This window comes from Mus caroli, unplaced genomic scaffold (assembly GCF_978045245.1).
Source record: "Mus caroli unplaced genomic scaffold, Mus_caroli_1 scaffold_17, whole genome shotgun sequence".
NCBI lineage: Eukaryota > Metazoa > Chordata > Mammalia > Rodentia > Muridae > Mus > Mus caroli.
Window position 1 is genome coordinate 19,228,483 of NW_028227272.1, and position 17,794 is coordinate 19,246,276.

The following is a 17,794-nucleotide window of genomic DNA, read 5'->3' on the forward strand; positions in this document are numbered from 1 at the left end:
TAACAGATGTTGGTTCCTGTTCCTTTGTCTTGGCAGATGTCGTACCTGGCTTCATTTTGTGGTACCTTTATTCCCCAGGAAGTGTGGCAACTCCTTAAACATGGTCTGTGGAATAGCATGCAGTCATTAAAAATGGTATTGTGTAGCAATATTCTTTAAATCTAATTTTTAAAAATTTATTTATTTACTCTATGTATATGAGTGCTCTATCTGCATGTACATTTGCATGCCAGAAGAGGGCATCGATAACATGGTTGTGAGCTTATGGTTGCTAGGAACGGAACTAAGGGCCACTGGAAGAACAGCCAGTGCTCTTAACCACTGAGCCATCTCTCCAGCCCCATACTTTAAGTCTTTACATGTATGTATATATGTATTTATAGGTGTGTGCACAAGGGCACATGTGTCGAAGCACATCTATAGAAATCAAAGGATACCCTTGAGTGTTGGTTCAAACCTCTACCTTGCTGTGACTATCTTATCCTGCCCACCCTGTCCCCTGGCTTTTATGTCAGCTTTGCTGGGCCATGAGCTTCCAGAGATTTCCTCGTCTCTGCTGAGATTACAGAAGTATGTGATTCCATCCCCAACTTTTCATGATTTCTGGGAATTTGAACTCAGGTCTCAAGATTGTATGACAGATTTACCCACTGAGTCATCGCCCCGCCTATATTTTTGATATAGAAGGATTTTAAAATATTTTATTTAAGAAATGAATGAGCCACAAAACTATGTACAATGTAGTAATGGCCAATTTTTATGTTTTAAGAAGTTAACCAATGTGCCAATGTGGCGGTGATCACAGTCCACAGCGCACAGTGGAGGAGACAGTGAGAGCTTCTAGCCCAGGTGGGTTTTGGGAATTAACTCAGGCCATCAGGCTTGGCAGCAAGCGCCTTTCCTCCCCTGAGCCATCCTGCCAGCCCAAATTTGTGTATTTTAAAAATGGCACCTAGAAAGAAGCACACGGGTGTTAAATGCAACCCCTAATTTAAATATTCAAAGTAGTTTTCAATTTCAGTTCTAGATTTTTCAAAATTTCCACAATGAACATACGCTAATTCTAAAATACGAAGGTAATTAAAAAACATTTAATGTTCCTGTGATGGTTTGTATATCCTTGGACCAGGGAGTGGCATCATCTGGAGGTGTGGCCTTGTTGGAATAGGTGTGACCTGGTTGGAATGGGTGTGTCACTGTGGGTGTGGGCATAAGATCCTCACCCTAGTTGCCTGGAAGTCAGTCTTCCAGCCTTTGGAGGAAGATGTAGAACTCTCAGCTCTGCCTGCGCCATGCCTGCCAGGATACTGTCATGCTCCCGCCTTGATGATAATGGACAGAACTTCTGACTGAGCCTGTAAGCCAGCCCCAAGTAAATGTTGTTTTTATAAGACTTGCCTTGGTCATGGTGTCTGTTCACAGCAGTAAAACTCTAACTAAGACAGTTCCCAAAATAAGAATGTATCTTAAGAAAATAAAACAAGCATAAACATAACCCCAAAGCAGTGGGAAGGGGCTAGTGACAGCACCCACCCCTTCTTCCTTGGCAGTTTTTTTACTCTGAATTTGTGAGAATCTGACCGATCATTCGGATGTTATGCCTGGAGGGCAGGGTTTGCAAGAGGCTGAGTTCCTTTCAAGCCAAGATTTTGAAATCCATGGGGCTTCCTCTGGTCTTAAGTCCAACTTCGAATCCCCGCAGTCCTGAGCGGTTAGGTCTGCCATCCCATGCAAGTTAGCCCAGACTATTCTTGATACTCCAGTCCAGGGTCACACCGGAAGCATGTGGAGAACAGACCCCACCTTCCTCCGCCTCCCACACTTCCCAGGCCCTATTTCTCCAGTCTCCTTTGCGGATTCTTGTTTCTCCAATGTCTTGGAGTCATAGAGCAATTAAAGGTCCAGATCTCTACCCATGTTCCTTCCCCTGTGATTTCATTTCACCTCAGCTCTTTTTCTTCCAACAAATATATTTTTACTGGGTTATTTGGGAATTTCATATAATGCACCCCGATCATACATCCCTGGGCTCGCAGGTCTACTCTCTACCTTTGTGACGTCCCTCCCCTATCCCTCACAGGAGAGAGAGAGAGAGACCACATGTCCAGTTTGCATTGCCCAGCTAGAGCATGGTTAAACTCCCAGTGTCAGCCCCTTAAAGAGAACTGAGTCCTTCCCTACCCACACTCCTTCTAGAAGCCATCAACTGTTAGGGCTACACCTCTGCATCCCTATCACAGTTTTTGAGAGTTCTCTTCAATGGCTTCCTGTCTAGGCTGTTACATTTTTGAGGGGTAGGGGATTGGTACAGAAGCCTTCTATGACTCTATTTCTCAACTGTGAGTCTGCAGTCATAAATACCATGGCAAAAGTAGCTTCCTTGGCTTCTACAGGCAGTGAACGCATAGATCATGGACTTCTACATGGTTTCTGGGAAAAGCATGGATCACAGACATTCATATGGTCTCCAGCCTCAGTACATGGCAGTCTTAGCGATTAATACTCCCCCCCCACACACACACTTCCTCCTCCCTCCCTTTCTCTTCTCCTCTTCTTCTTCTTCTGGTTTTTCAAGACAGTTTCTCTGTGTAGCTAGCCCTGGCTGTCCTGGAACTCATTCTGTAGACCAGGCTGGCCTTGAACTCACAGAGACCTGCTGCCTCTGCCTCCTGAGTGCTGGGATTAAAGCTGTGTGCCACCACATCTGGCTTAGACTTCAAATTTCTATCCCCAGTTTGGAGTTCCCCTAAACTCCAGACCCAGCATCCCAGCTGATATTTTTTTCTAATTTAATTAGTTTATGTGTATGACTATTTTGCTTCTTTCTCTCTCCCTCTCCCTGTGTGTGTGTGTGTGTGTGTGTGTTTGTGTGTAAACTATGTGCATGCCTGGTGCCAGCCCCTTGCAACTGGAGTTGGAGACAGTTGCTAGGCACCACGTGAGTGCTGGGAATCGAACTCAAGTGCTGTGCAAGAGCAACAAGTGCGCTTCACCACGGAGCCAGCTCTGCAGTTCCCCACTGGATTTCTAACAGTTGCATAAGTAAAATATGCCTTGGGTGAAGGCCTGGTTTTCCCGTCACAAATCATTTCTCTTCTCGTTTCTTTGTTTCAGTTCACAGCAATGTCAACTTTCCTTGGCCCCAAACCTTGCAGCTGTAATTAAATCCTCTTTGCCCCAACAACTGCCCAAAGTTTATTAGGTCTGACTTAGCCCTGCCGCCTGGACTTTTGCAGCAGCCTAGGTTTGGTTTTCTTGCTTCCTTCCTTGCCCTCTCCTGTTCCTTTCACTTTTAGAAGTCAAAAGAACACTGTTTGCAGTGCACGACAGATGAGGTCACCTCTCAGCTCAGAAAAGTTAACCAGAACAAAGCAGACCCTGGGTCCCGAGAGCCTGTTCTGCCTAAGGTGGCATTGTCCTTGATCTCTCTGTTGTCCTAGCCCTTCCACAGATGCCCAGCCAGCTTCAGTTAAGCCGGTTTCAGACTCTAGTTTCTGATAAGTTATTTCTCCACTAGTGAAATAAGCCAATTCAAGTCAGGTTTGTGTGTGTGTGCATGTGCGTGTAGGTTTATTGGGAAGCTGTTCTCTGAGAAGTTCACTGGCCCAAAGGATAGAGGCCAGGGAAGTTGGGAAAGGGGGAGGAGGAGGGGGAGAGGAGGAGGTGAGAGGGGGAGGAAAGAGGGAGAGGGGGAGGGGGAGAGGGAGGGGAAGGGGGAGCTCATTCAGGGCATGGCGTCTTCTGTGTTGGCCACTAACACTGAGCAGACCTCTTCTGGGAGTCCTGATTCCATTCTGAAGGGGATACATCTCGGTCCCATCACTCAGTCAGGTGTCAGTTGTCACTTATGCGAAAGACAATTTGGCTGTGGGGAGAATCACAATGGAACCCACCCAGTCCCTAGGCAGCTCTCAGGCTACTGACAAAACATTTCTCTAGACTAGACACATAACACACTAACTGTCACCATCTGGCAAGAAACGGCATTCCATGGCAGGTGCTGCTCTGGGATGTGTGGCTGAGGGAAAGAAAGCCAATACAAATCTTTATGCTGTGGACCTTATGTGGCAGAAGGGACCAAAAGAACAAAAGGGTGGCATTTGCCAGAAGATGCTAGCTACTGTGGAAGGAGTGTGTGTGTGTGTGTCTGTGTGTGTGTGGGGGTTAGGGGTGCAGCTTTAAATCTTGAGGTTAAAGAAGGTCTCACAGTTGAGCCAGTTAAGCAAAGACTTGAAACTCTTGGTGCCACATGACTGGCAACCATCTTTGTTACGGGAAAGTTGTACCTTCACCGCAACTTCAACTTTATCCTTCTAAATTTTGTCTGTCTGTTTCAAATTATGAATGTGAAGTAGTCACTCCATGCTTGTTTCTATCTTAAGTACGTGAAAAATAAAAATGCTGTTTTGTTCTCCTGCCACCAGCTGCCTAGACTGAAAATTTACCTTTGGGCTTTCTAGCCACTAGATTTATTTAATGAGTTATCAAAACCACACCCCCATGTGTTCATGCTAAAAAAAAATTAAAAATATAGTATATTTAATAATCAACATATATATTTTCAAGGTTAAGCCTAGGTGCGTACCCTCTCTCTCCTCCTTCTTTCTTTGCACAAGCTCTCTTTTTCTCTTTTTCTTTCCCTTTCTCTCTCCATGGCAACTTCCCTGGCCTCTGTCCTTGGGGCCAGTGAACTTGTCAGAGAGCAGCTTCCCAATAAACCTGCACATGCATGCACATTCCATCCCCTGGGAACTATCCCCTGCCTTCTAGGCGTTCTAGGAAGTGGCACCTTACCTCATTGACCTAGGATGCTCTTCAAGATCCCATAGCTGGGGTCACAACCCACACACCCAACCTCCCAGAGTCCAGCTTGATTTTGTATGGTAGCCACTATGAACATTCTGAAGAGTAATTTTGGAGGCTGAGAGTCCTATTTTCATATTTGATTTCAACCAAGTGTTCCCATTTCAGAAAACTGTAAAGTGCTATCAAATGGTTAGCTGAGGACCACTGCCAAGGTCAACCGACTGAAGTCTGGCTGTCAGAGCCAGCTCTTCAACTGGAAGGACTACCGGAAGGCTAGACACTCAAGGGTCCCTTTCTAAATAGGGTCTATGTGTTTGTCAGAACCAGGATACAGCTGCTTGTCCACGTCCCACCATGGATCCCTCTATATGAAGCACAATATATTTACCAGAGAGAAGCAGTATTGCTTTTTAGCACTATATTGGATTTTCAGGACTCTTGCCACCCGACTTGGCTTGCATTTTTGAGACACAATATGCTCTACCTACCTGACTGCTTAGCAAATTACCTTTCCCAAAGCTCAACTGTCTTGAGTGTTTTTCTCCCACACTACCCAAGTCCCAGATGCATTACAATTTAGACTGTGAGCTCTGGCTTTCAAACCCGCTGTCTTTTCTCCTCATACATTTTCTTTGTCATCTAACAGCTGAATGGACATTGTTCCCCTAACCTGGCTCGTGAAAGAGGATACCATGAAGACACTTAACATTCTCTGGCTTCCTTACCCCAGCATCCAATACTAGCCAGGCCACAGTGTCAGGGGACCTCTGTCACGAGGCTAATGATCTGGGTCTGAGCCTAGGCTAGATAATGAGCCCGAGGAGAATAGTTTTATCGTAGTCAGGCACCCGAGGAGAGCCCCTTTGTCCCACACACCCTGCCTCTTTTCCCTGAGCAGCTTTTCTTCATCTGTCAAAGCTAATGGAGTTTTATGTGGCATTCATTCATCTCCCACGTCTCCATTCGAGCGGCTGTGTACCAATTCAGTCTTGGATGTTTCTACACTTTGGAACTTGTAGAACAGTGAGAGAAAGAGCAGATACCTTACAGAAAGCCTTCTGTTCCAGGCCCTACAAGGCTCCACTTTGTTTCTCTTCTGCAATAGGAGTCTCGAAAGCCCCAAGTTAAAGTGTGTAACAGGGATGAAACAGGAGCCCAGCACACAGGATGCTGCGCAACTCTGCCAAAGACTTCCATGTATCCGTTACATGGGATATATCCCCCCCCAGGAGCGGTGGACGCGGAGGGTAGATTATCTACTGCTACAGGCCCAGAAATAAAAAAAAAAAAAAAAAAAGAAACAAAGAAAAAGAGAGTCGGGCAGTAGTGGCGCACGCCTTTAATCCCAGCATTTGGGAGCCAGAGGCAGGCAGATTTCTGAGTTCGAGGTCAGCCTGGTCTAGAGTGAGTTCCAGGACAGCTAAGGCTACACAAAGAAATCCTGTCTCACAAAAGAAAGAAAGAAAGAAAGAAAGAAAGAAAGAAAGAAAGAAAGAAAGAAAGAAAGAAAGAAAGAAAGAAAAAAAGAAACAAACAAACTTGCTCTTTTGAGGAACCATCAAAAAAATATTTTCACTTGTCTAAAGCAAAACCTATTAGGAGAAAAACTCGGAAATGATCTTTGTGTTTAGCAGTTTTAAAATTATCAACCAAAGGGGCTGAGTTAGAAGAAAAGGAATCAAAAAAAGGTCTTGCCTAGTTAATCTTTTCACAGAATCCAAGGTTCAAGCAAAATCCTGCTTTAAGGGAGGCAGGGGTGGGGTTGGGGTGGAGTGGCTAGTAGTGGATCAGATGTTCAGCCTTAACTTAACTCTATCGTCCAATAAGGTTCAATAGCTGAAGGTGGGGGCAGGAGTTGGGGGAAAGCCCAGTTGCTTCTTGCTTACTTGAAAATTAAAACACCGAGTGCAAGAAAGAGGCAGGCTGCAGGAATGCGTAAGGAAAGCAATCTTCTTTATTGTACACAGTACAGAATATACGCAGCTCGGCAGGGTGCACGCGGCCCTGTGCAGGGGGACGTGGTTCAAATCCACACTCTGGAAAAGAAGCAAATGCATGAAAGAAGCCCCACACCTTGACGGGGACGGCTCTGCGGGAGGTACATGAGTCCGGTGGGAATGCAAAGTGGCGCTACTGTCCCGTGTCCCTTGACTGGCACATGTGCCGTCAAAACGGGAGGGACAGCTCAGGCTACGGAAGATTCTTCTCAATCCACCCCCAAAACAGCATAAATTCACTAAAGAAAACTAAAACAAACCCCACACCAGTATAAGTGAAGAGAGGAAGAACAACAAAAAAGAACCCCAAAATCTATACAGCATTTACAACAAATAAATCTCCTGTAGCCAGTTGGGGTAAAATATGCATCTATGTGTAGACTGTGTATAGATTAGAAAGCTATAAATATGCTTATGAAAGAGTCCTTTCATCAGAGTACAACGCTAATTAAGGCCCAAGCTTGAGGTTTGATGCCTCTGTGGGCTGACTAGGTTCTCATAGCTCTAAAACATACCCCTCGTTCCTGTGAACCTCCTTCACACGTCATGAGAAGGCTGTGGAGTGTCCCATGCTCAGTCAGCTCTGTGTCCCATCCTGCACGTGTGGAGTGCCAAGGACAGCAAACTCCTGTCAACCAGGAGTCAGGCAGCAAAGCACTGGCGTTTCCTGCTGACTTCCCCACCACTCCAAACCCAATCTGTACACAGCTTTAGTTTGGTTGTTTAGAACATTCCCAATATAATACAGCAATCAGAATAAAAAATTTAAAAAAAACAAACAAAAAGTAGCAGGAAGCCAGTAATGCTGGCTTGCACTGCTCTACCTGTGTGTGACAGGTAAGTTTCAGACCCCGGGGAACCACTGTGCAGGGTCCAAAGTCCAAAACTGAAAGAAAAAGGAAAACAAGGCAGATGCCTGGGTCCCCAGCAGGTGACCAGTCGTTAAATGGACATGACATGTATGTACTATATGACATGTGTGTAGTACATGACATGTATGTAGTATGTGACATGTATGTAGTATGTACATCTGCTTCCCAGAGAAAGAGAGTTAGTGAGCATGGAGAACTATACACATATAACGCTAAGCTGTGTCCAGGCTGCCCTGCACACTTTAAAAAATGTACAGATCAGGTTATATGCCTCAACAGGTTGTCTGGTGCAGAAAGCACCAAGCGGCTTCTGTGTGGCGAAGGGGAAGCCCCAGCAGATCCCCTCGCAGGCTGCAGCATCTTCCAAAGTAGGCACCGCCCCACCTGAGGGATGCAGTGCAGGTACCAAAAGGGGTTTGTTTTTTGTTTGTTTTTGCTTTAAATACCAAAACTACAAAAATCAGTTTATATAAACTGTTTTTTTCCCCAAAACAACCACCAAAAGCAAGATGAACCCCTCCCCCCCAAAATCAAAGCAAAACAAAATACTGTCATGTTCATCATCTTTTTAAAACAAGCCGTCTGCGCTCAGCCGTGTGACTGCGAGGAAGGGGACTTGATTTACTTATGGTGACGGCTCGGCTGGAAGGAAGGCCGAAGAAGAAAGCGGTCTGAGAACCATGGAGTGAGTAACAGCTCTCCTGGCCTCCCCAGTTCTGGACTACAGGGGAAAGATTTCAGAATGAGCTACAAGAGTTTTGCAATTTCAAGCCTCAATGGTCTGAGCCTCCCCGACCCAGCCTTATCGACTGTCCTATGGGTGTGCAGTTTCTTCCCAAAGAATTGTGCAAGTCAAAGCCTCCTGTGTGAAGGCATTTTAGTAGTCCATGATCAACGCAGATTGTCATACACATCGGTCCCCTTTCATGGGCGCTAACCCTGAACACACTGCAGTACTGCTTCTGCACATACTGGCCATGGTGGCAAGGAGGACGGTTTCCATGTCTCCCCAGGAAGTGGTGGTTTCTGTCTCTCCCTGTTCCCACTCCTCCCGAGCCAAGGTATTTGTCTTAAAGGGTGTCGAATCCAGAGACAGCTTGGGTTCTCCTGATAATACTCAAAGGGCAAGCTTTAGGAACAGCCAAGAACACAAACAAAACCACTGCCCTCGTTTGCCTGGATGAGGACTGCTAGCTCTAGGGTGTGGCTACTCGGCCATTCAGAAACTTAGTAAGCGAAGCCTTCGGCGTAGGGGAGGCTGCTGCAGCGATCCATGTCCAGGAGGTAAGCAGGGTTGTCTTCAAAGTGAGTCAGAGGCAGCGTGTCCTCCTCATTGAGGGGGCATTCGGATTCTGCCTTCAGGAACGGGCGCTGATTGTCCGGGAAGGCCATAGAGAAAAGTGCATCCGGGTCACACACAAATTTGTAGACGTAGCGTTCCCCAGCCACCTGCGTGAGAAGACAGATCACACGAGACTCAGCTGGAGCATGGCACGGGGGAGGGGGGTGTCCAGTGAAGAAAATGAGAACTTCTAAGATGCCAACCTCTCAGGGGGCCAAGCACCAAAGGGGCTGATTAGTCCAATCGCATCTTAGGGACCTATTCCCCCGCCAAGGGTTTTGTTGACACCACAGCTCAGTATTTTAAAAGACAGCATTTGAATTTTTGGATTCCAAATGCATGCCGGGGCAGGCTCCTTGAGCAGTAAAGGAAGCCTTATTCTGCCTGTACTGACAGGGGCTGGTGTAGTACTTAAGTCACAATGCAGATGCCAGACCACATTTCCAGTGACCTCCAGAGCTTATGGTTTTCCCAGGATGGATGTGCGATTTCGAAGGGCTCAGAGCCCCGTTTTCTTCGAAGGCACGTGACCAAGATCAAGAATCTTCCATCACTGTTTCACCTTTGAGGCAGGAACCCTTCTGTCAAGCCTAGAATCGGCTGAAATAGTTTTCGGGGTTGAATCACCTGACTTCCCAGGCTGGAATGACCTGGGTTCTGGGGATCTGAATTCCAGCCCTCTTGCATGGAAGGAGCTTTAACCACTGAGCAATCTCCCAAGCTCCCCAGTTAAGAATATGATTAAGCCAGCTTCTGTGGAACTTCAGTCTGTTGCAGGCCCCAGACTCCACCTTGGCCACACCTGTCACTTTAGTGTATGGGTCTGTTGAATTGGAACTCACTATGTAGCTCAGGTTAGCCCTGAACTTAAAATCCTCAAGCCTCAATGGTCTGAACCTCCCAACCCAGCCTATGGACTTTCCTATAGGTGTGTGGTTTCTTCCCAAAGAATTGTGCAAGTCAAAGCCTCCTGTGTGAAGGCATTTAGTGGAGGGAGGCATTTAGTGACTTTGGCTTGGCACCAATCCAAGGGCAGCATGGCTTCTAGTATTGACATCATCACTAGGTTTTCTCTGTTCGATTTAGGGACTCAGGGCATGAACCACCTTTGACATGGCAGGCTATTTTCCCTATAACCATCTCTTTCAGCCACGGTCACAATAAAGCAACGGGTATCACATTAGTGTTACTTGGACATTTTCAGATGTATTGCCAGGACTACAACAGAGGACTGCATTTGCTCTGTAAGGGATAGAAGAGGTCACATGACTGACCAGCAGGCTACCAAATGAGAATGTTAAGATCTGAACCCACTCCAGTCACAGTTCTCAAGTCTTCCTATGCTCATCAATTGAGTCAGTAAGAAGGATAGCCCTTTCTCCTTAGTCCCGCGCCTCTGCGCCTTGAACTGTATTCTTTCACGTTTGACCTGGGTCTGGGAGAAACACAGGGTCGATGCCCAATAATCTCAGGGCATTTGAACACTTAAGTCTGCAGTTAGTGGCTATGTTTGCGGAGGCTTAGGGGATGTGGCCTTGTTGCAGCGTGGGGGTGGGGTGGGGCAGTGTGTGTGGGGGTGTCACATCTGGGGAAGGGCTTTGAGGCTTCAACACCTCATGCCAGCTCCAGTTTAAATGTCTCAGTTTCCTGAGTATGGTTCGGGATGTGAGTTCTCAGCATCCATTTCTGCTGCCATGCCTGCCTCTTCCTGCCAGAACACTTAAACCCTCCAGAATGTGCGCCTACCCACCCACATGAACCTTTCATTTTATACGCTGCTTTGGTCATGGTGCTTTAATCAGTGCAACAGAATCACAAATGACAAAACACTTCTTCCTGCGTTTGAGATTTGGTCTGAGGATATCAAGTGGGTTAGAGGGAAAATGGGAATGAATGCTAATGGATATAGGTTGGGTTTTGTTTTAGGTTTTGTTTTATTTTTGAGGGGAGAAGTGGTGGTAGTGGACAAAATACCGTAAAATTAACTACTAAAGTCTATGTAAATCCTCCAAAAAATGAGATAATTTTCAAAATATTAAATGCTTCTTGTCCCAAGCATTCTAGGGAAACACAACCTGTGCACGTAGCTCCCCCACTGTGTAAATGCTAGTCTGGGGAGATGCATAACATATGTGATATTTAAGAAAGGTGCGGGGCTGGTGAGATGGCTCAGTAGGTAAGAGCACCCGACTGCTCTTCCGAAGGTCCGAAGTTCAAATCCCAGCAGCCACATGGTGGCTCACAACCACTTGTAATGAGATCTGATGCCCTCTTCTGGTACATCTGAAGACAGCTACAGTGTACTTACATATAATAAATAAAAATAAATCTTTAAAAAAAAAAAAAAAATAAGAGCGGCAATGCCAGGCGGTGGTGGCACACTCCTTTAATCCCAGCACTTGGGAGGCAGAGGCAGGCAGATTTCTGAGTTCGAGGCCAGCCTGGTCTACAAAGTGAGTTCCAGGACAGCCAGGGCTACACAGAGAAACCCTGTCTCGAAAAACCAAAATCAAAAAAAAAAAAAAAAAAAAAAAAAGAAAGGTGCGTTCAGTCCCATCTTCCACATATCAATGGGATTTTAAAGGTTGAAGTCCCTTAACACCTTACTCTAATAAGGACTCTATAGTGGCTTTTTCAAAAATATTTTATCTTCTATTCTGCAAAGAAAAACCTCTTACTGAATGAGATGGCTACTATTTGTTAAACTGAGGGTCTCTTAAGTTCTAGGCTGTATAGGTTTAAAAGAGAAACAGGTTTTCCTTATTCTTCTAACTCGTTGAGATGGTATCCCACTGAATGACAAGTGCAGATGCTGTGCCCTAAATGTTTTCACAACTAAAGGTTTCAAGCTGTGTGGAATGGAATATTGAATGTTGATTTCTTCATGTCTTGCTTTGCACAATAGAAGCGGACCTAAAGCCTTTAGGTCTTTTTGTAACTGGAGGCAGCTTTCGAAAAGCAGAAGCCAATTTCTTCTTGTTTTCCACAGCAACTTCTGTCCGTATGTACTCGACAACATTAAAAGCACTTTTTAAAAAAAAGCTTTTTTTGTAATATGTACATGTATGAGCCCGAGTGTATTTTTGCGTGTCATGTGTGTACAGTGTCTGCGGAGGCAAGGACAGCATCAGACCCCAGGAGCTGAAGTTACAGAAGGCTGTGAGCTACCTGACGTGGGTGTTGAGACCTGGAGTCAGGTCTTGGGAGAGAGGCCAGTGCTCTTTAACGTTGAGCCAGCCACTTCTTCAGTCCTAAAGGTACTTTAAATATCCATGTGCCTCCTTTTTACTTCAAGTTTTAGGAGACAGGAGCTTATGTAGCATGGCTGACCTAGACTGTGATATACAGGTGAAGACAGGCCTTGGCTTCCTGACCCTCAGTTTCTACCTTGCCAGGGCTAGCACTACAGGTGTGCCACAGTCTCATTCTCATTGCTTCTCATTGTTATGGTTCCCGGGTTCTTTCCTACCGTAGACTCACTGATGAGGCTCAAGTTTTCTCCTAGTGATTGTAAATGACCTTATCACTGAGGTTAGGGACACGCTCCTTGAAGGCGGCAGAGCGTTCCGAGCATGTGTAGGCGCTTACCTTCTGCATGATGCCCTTTTCATAGTAATAGCGGAGAGAGCGGCTCAGCTTGTCATAGTTCATGGCTGGCCGATTCTTCTGGATACCCCAACGACGAGCAACCTGGAAGGACGAGACAGCCCAGATCTAAACACGTCCCCAGGATATTCTGGAACTCAATGGCTCTGGCTAACGATCACTCTCTCTAACTTGGAAAGGAAAGCGTTTAACTCTCTCAAGACCAAATATTAAGTAAAGGTGATGATTGGGCCACAGTGCCTAGGAGGAGAGACCTGGGGTAGCCGTGTAACACTGTAAGACTAGCGGACTTGTTGGCATCCCAGAGGAACTGGCTCTCCACGGTTTCTCCATTTATGAATTATTGACCAATACTCACGGACCATTAACATATTGCCATTAAGTGCTATGGTTTCTGTAGCAGTCAATAAGGAATAATTAGAATGGTCATTCCTGAAACATTAGGAACATGCTAGCGAGCTGCTAATGGGCCTTCAGAGCAGAAGTTCAATTCTAATAAGATTGGAGAGGGGCTGGGAGATGTTTACTTATTGCGGCTCTCGGACTGAGGGGGATTCAGATCATTATAGCTACTGCCATCAGCTCTTGGCTCCCAGCAGACCCACAGAATGGACAGTAAAGCACACAGCACCATTATCCATTTAATGAAAAATTAACAGGGCTTCTCCCACAGTTCTAAAGTGCATTGTAGTAACCTGGTCCACTTGAGGGGCAGGGATGAGGAGATGTAATTGGAGCTTTGGGCAAAAAAGCATTATAGTTGGGAGATTTCCTACTAGAGAGTTAGATTATCAGGACAGCCGATCAAGTTCTGTTCCCAGCAGGTAAACATTCGTGTTCCTGCTTGAGAGTGAGTGACTGTCAGGGTGGATCCACTGTGGAAATGTAAGCTGTCTGAGGTCTTCATTTTAGTCAACTTTAGAAACTTTGGCTGGACACAGTCACACACGCCTTTAATCCAAGCACACAAAGAGGCAGAGGCAGGTGGACCTCCTGAGTCTAAGGCCAGCCTGGTCCTCAGAGAGTTCCAGGACAGCCACGACTACACAGAGAAAACCCTGTCTCAAAAACCAAACCAATAGATAATCAAAATCAAAACAAACGAACAACCCCGCCCAAACAAAACACCAATAACAAAAACCCACCACACTTCAAAAAAGCCAACCTAACCACATCCTTTTGCTGTTCTTCTACATTTTGTGTTATTCAGAGACAGGATCTCTCTAGCCCAGGCTTGCTTCATACTCGCAATCTTCCCACCTCTGCTTCCAGGTGTTTGATCATATGCACCATCAAGCCCAACTCGCTCTTTTGAGACGCACGCATGCACACACATGCACACAAATGCACACTGCCAAAAACAAAAGCCAAAGGTTAAACATGGAGGTATGTGGAAAGACAACAGCAGTCCACATCAACTATTTAGGTGCAGTGACAGAAATGCCTCCTGATTTCAGGACTCTTGAAGGACCTCTACCAAATACCAGAGACAACCTGAGATGGAGAACTCATCTGGCCTCATCATACCAGAGCAGCCCTCTAGCCAGGCTTCTACTACTCTACCCTCTGAGAAATCCTATGCAACTTTAATTTCCACTTTCTTTTAAAGTGTGTCTCGTGTAACCACAAATCTTGGGTCTCCCAGAGTTCCATCCTTCATCGTTCAAGTCTATCTTCAAGAAAAGCCCAAAAGGCAAAACCTAGCAAAACCGAAATCCTGGTTAGAGGTCATTTTTATTTGAGACAGGGTCTTATTGTGTAGTTGTATTGGTAGCTGGCCTGGAACATCCTATGTAGCCCAGGCTGGTTTCAGGTAGCCCAGTCTTACCCTCTGGGGTGCTGGGATTAAAGGTGTGTGCCAACGTGCCCCTCGAAGGTAAATATTTTTTAAAGAGGACTTTTATCATAAAGGGATATTAGATTTTGTCACAGGCCCTTCCTATAGCTAATTAAATGATCATGTGGTTTCTGTCTTTGAGTCTATTCATGTGATAAGTTATATTTATTGATTTATTTGTGTTGAACCATTTCTGGAATGGTTCTTCATAGTAGTGGGTAATCTTTTTGATGTTTTCTTTTTCTTTTTAAAATAGATTTACTTATTATTTTATCTAAGTACACCACTGTAGCTGTCTTCAGACACACCAAAAGAGGGTGGTTGTGAGCTACCATGTGGTTGCTGGGATTTGAACTCAAGACTTCTGGAAGAGCAGTCAGTGCTCTTAACCATTGAGCCATCTCTCCAGCCCCAAAGGTAAATATTTTAAATCAATGGAAATATATTGCTAATAAGAAAAACCTGCAGCCAGGGTGGTCAGCAACCACAATCTGAAACTCACTGCCAACTAGTCTGCCCCTGAGCGACAGGAACGTCACGGCAGCTGCCAGTCTCTTTACTCCACTCTGTGGTAGAAAACAATTTTGCCTAGTCTTCGGCTTGAGTAGTGACCTCTCCGCTGTCAGTGCTTACTGGAGAGGTTTTGTGTATGTGCAGATCTCAAAGCTGCTCTGGTAGCTATGGTTACTGACTCATCCACCAGGCCGGTGCCCTATGATTCAGTGGCCTCGCCACAGCGCTCCCTCTATAGCAACGTGTGATGAGCTGGAGATTCAGGCAGTCCCTATTTGGTGGTAGGAGGAGCAGGCAAGAGAGCACACTGCCAGCTCACTCCTTTCCGCTTCCGAAGTTAGAGAATGTACATTTTGGGAGCTGAGGCTAGAGGGGGAGGGGATGAGGGAGGGACAACAGGGGACTCACCTATTCCTTTTCAAAGAGCAAGCACACAGTCACAGAACAAGGAGAGGCTCTTTCTAGCAACACCAGCTTTTAAAACCTCCTATGGCATCACTGATCTGCCACACGTTCAACATACAACCCTGTCCCCCTCTCCCCCCAATATTCACATTGATGCCGACTCACAGTTAAAATGGCTCCAGATTAAAGCCGAGTCAGTCATAATTGAGAGGGTGCGAAGCTGGATGACTATCAAAAGACATTTGATTAGGGGGCCTGCCAAAACGCAGTTCTAAAACCACAATTTCCATGCACAGTGTAATGGATATTATGGATAATTACCCAGAGTGCACTACTCAGCCACACAGCTGCCTACAATTACATCCCCAACAGCTTCCTCCTCTGCTTCACCCTTTAAGTTCCCCCACGACAACTTCTTAACAGCTTTTCCCCAGGAGTTGGTGGTATCTTTCTGACATGAACAAGGACAGGGTCCACACCGCTATACAAAGAACAGCAGGAGAAAATGCACACATTGCACAGGCCAAGGCTAAGGGCTCCAAAGACTGCAAAGCACCCCATATGAAGCTCAAAAATGAATCTCAGTGTCCAGAGGAGGGAAAAAAAAAAAAAAAAAAAAGCAGCCACTAAAGAAACAAGGCTGGTGGAAGGGAGGATGGCTCAGTGGGCAGAGGCACCAGGAGGCATCTCCTGGACCATGATAGGAAGAGAGAATTCACTCCTGTGGGTTGCAACACGTGCAGACTTACTGAGCCATCCCCACAATGAAAATGCAATAGTGATGATGACGATGATAACAGCCATAATAACGCTACTCAATCAACAGAGAGAGAGAGAGGCTCAGGGCCATCATAGGCTTCACATGTGACTTGAAGCCACTTGGTATTTAGGAGCATTCTGCGTTAATAGTAGCTCCTTCATTAAGTAAGAAAGCAGGAGCCCTCTGCCATATGTTCACCCTTTCCCTTACCGCTGGCAGGAGGGTGGAAGATTCAATAACAGCCTTACAGAGGCTCATAACCAGGTTTACCTGCAGCTAGACAGCCTGCGCTCAGGCCCCAGGCGGTGGCAATAAAGTCATAAAAGCTCCTGTTTGTGGAATGAGATCAATCAATAAGGGCTGCCCACAAAACAGGCTTACTTTCCTTTCAAAAGGCCTCCATGAGTCAAGCAAGGTGCTGTTCTATCGCTGAGCCTCACGTGGTAAACCAGGCCATGTTACTAGGAAGCCAGTGAGGGAGGAATGGGCCTACGTGGGAGTCTTCTCCGTGACAGGAGGCTGAGCCTCTCTATCTCTACACAACTGAGCACAATCAGAGGCTGTCTGCAGCATTCCACGCTGACAGTATTTTCGTAAGTAAACAGGCCACAGGGAATATCACATTTATATGTGCACACAAGTATGTATGCGCTGTTATGTTCATTCAGAGGCCAGAGAGACAAGCTGGGTATCTTCCTCAGCTGTCCCCTACTTTATTCTTTGAGATCAGTCCTCTCTCTAGACCTGGACCTCATCTATTTGATTAGGCTGGACAACCAATGAGCTCCAGGGATCTGCCTGTCTTGAATCCCTGACTGTTGGCATCACAGATATGGGTGTTGGAGATACACGCTGCAGCCTTCACTCTTGTTGTGGCTGGCATTTTTACTGAGCCTTCCCCCAGCCCCCACTCTCTGTATGATTTTTACCACTTTAAATGAGGCCTGCCATGTTGAACCAGTGCAAGGTCATCCTCCCCACCCCCACCTCGTTTCTAATCCACTTTTTTCTCTTTCTCCCTATCAGCTTTCAGACCATGTCCTTCCAAACAGAGTGTCTGGGTGTCACCTCCTGCTGCTAACTCTACAGACCTTAATGGAGTGCTTCCCAGGAGTGCAGTTCCCATTTTTACAGTACCCAACTCCGGGACAGCGGTTGTCTGACCACACACTATTAAAAGGATAGGTCTGCCAGTGAGAGTGGGGATGTGTGTGCATCTTCTCCATCTTTAACTTTTTAAACTCTAAGCCAAATAGAAATGAAAGCTGCTCCCTTTGAAATGGGTTACACTAACAACCTGCTTACATGCTCTATGCTGAATGTGTTCAGGAGAGAGGGCCTACAGTAGCACCTTTTTCACTGACAAGAAGCTAGTTCTGTCTTAGGGCTTTCTGTTAATAGCGCTGGGCAAAAAAGATGGCAACGAAGTTTCTTTTTCTATTAAATAATAACGGAAGTTCATGTCCTTCCTTTAACTACTGGTGTGCTGTCTCGTTTTATGTCAACTTTACACCAGATAGTCATGGAGGAGGAGAGATGGAGAAAATGCCTCCATCAAAGCCGGGCTGCAGGCAAGCTTGCTGAATAGTGACTCTCAACCTTGTGGACGACCCTTTCACTGGGGTCCCCTAAGACCATCGACATATTGGATAGTGA

At 46.0% G+C, this 17,794-nt stretch overlaps 1 protein-coding gene across 2 annotated transcripts in view; it reads right to left on the reverse strand.

The window, feature by feature from the left end:
* Nucleotides 1–6,746: 6,746 nt before the first annotated feature.
* The window catches only part of Etv5 (ETS variant transcription factor 5), a 58,812-nt gene continuing 47,764 nt past the window's right edge, over nucleotides 6,747–17,794 (reverse strand). For both annotated transcript variants that reach the window (XM_085832129.1, XM_085832128.1), the window contains 2 exons: nucleotides 12,606–12,707; nucleotides 6,747–9,124 (listed from right to left, as the gene is read on the reverse strand). In XM_085832129.1, the coding sequence (XP_085688255.1) occupies nucleotides 8,903–9,124; nucleotides 12,606–12,707 (324 nt within the window). In that variant the 3' untranslated portion in view covers nucleotides 6,747–8,902. The remainder of the gene's footprint in view (nucleotides 9,125–12,605; nucleotides 12,708–17,794) is intronic.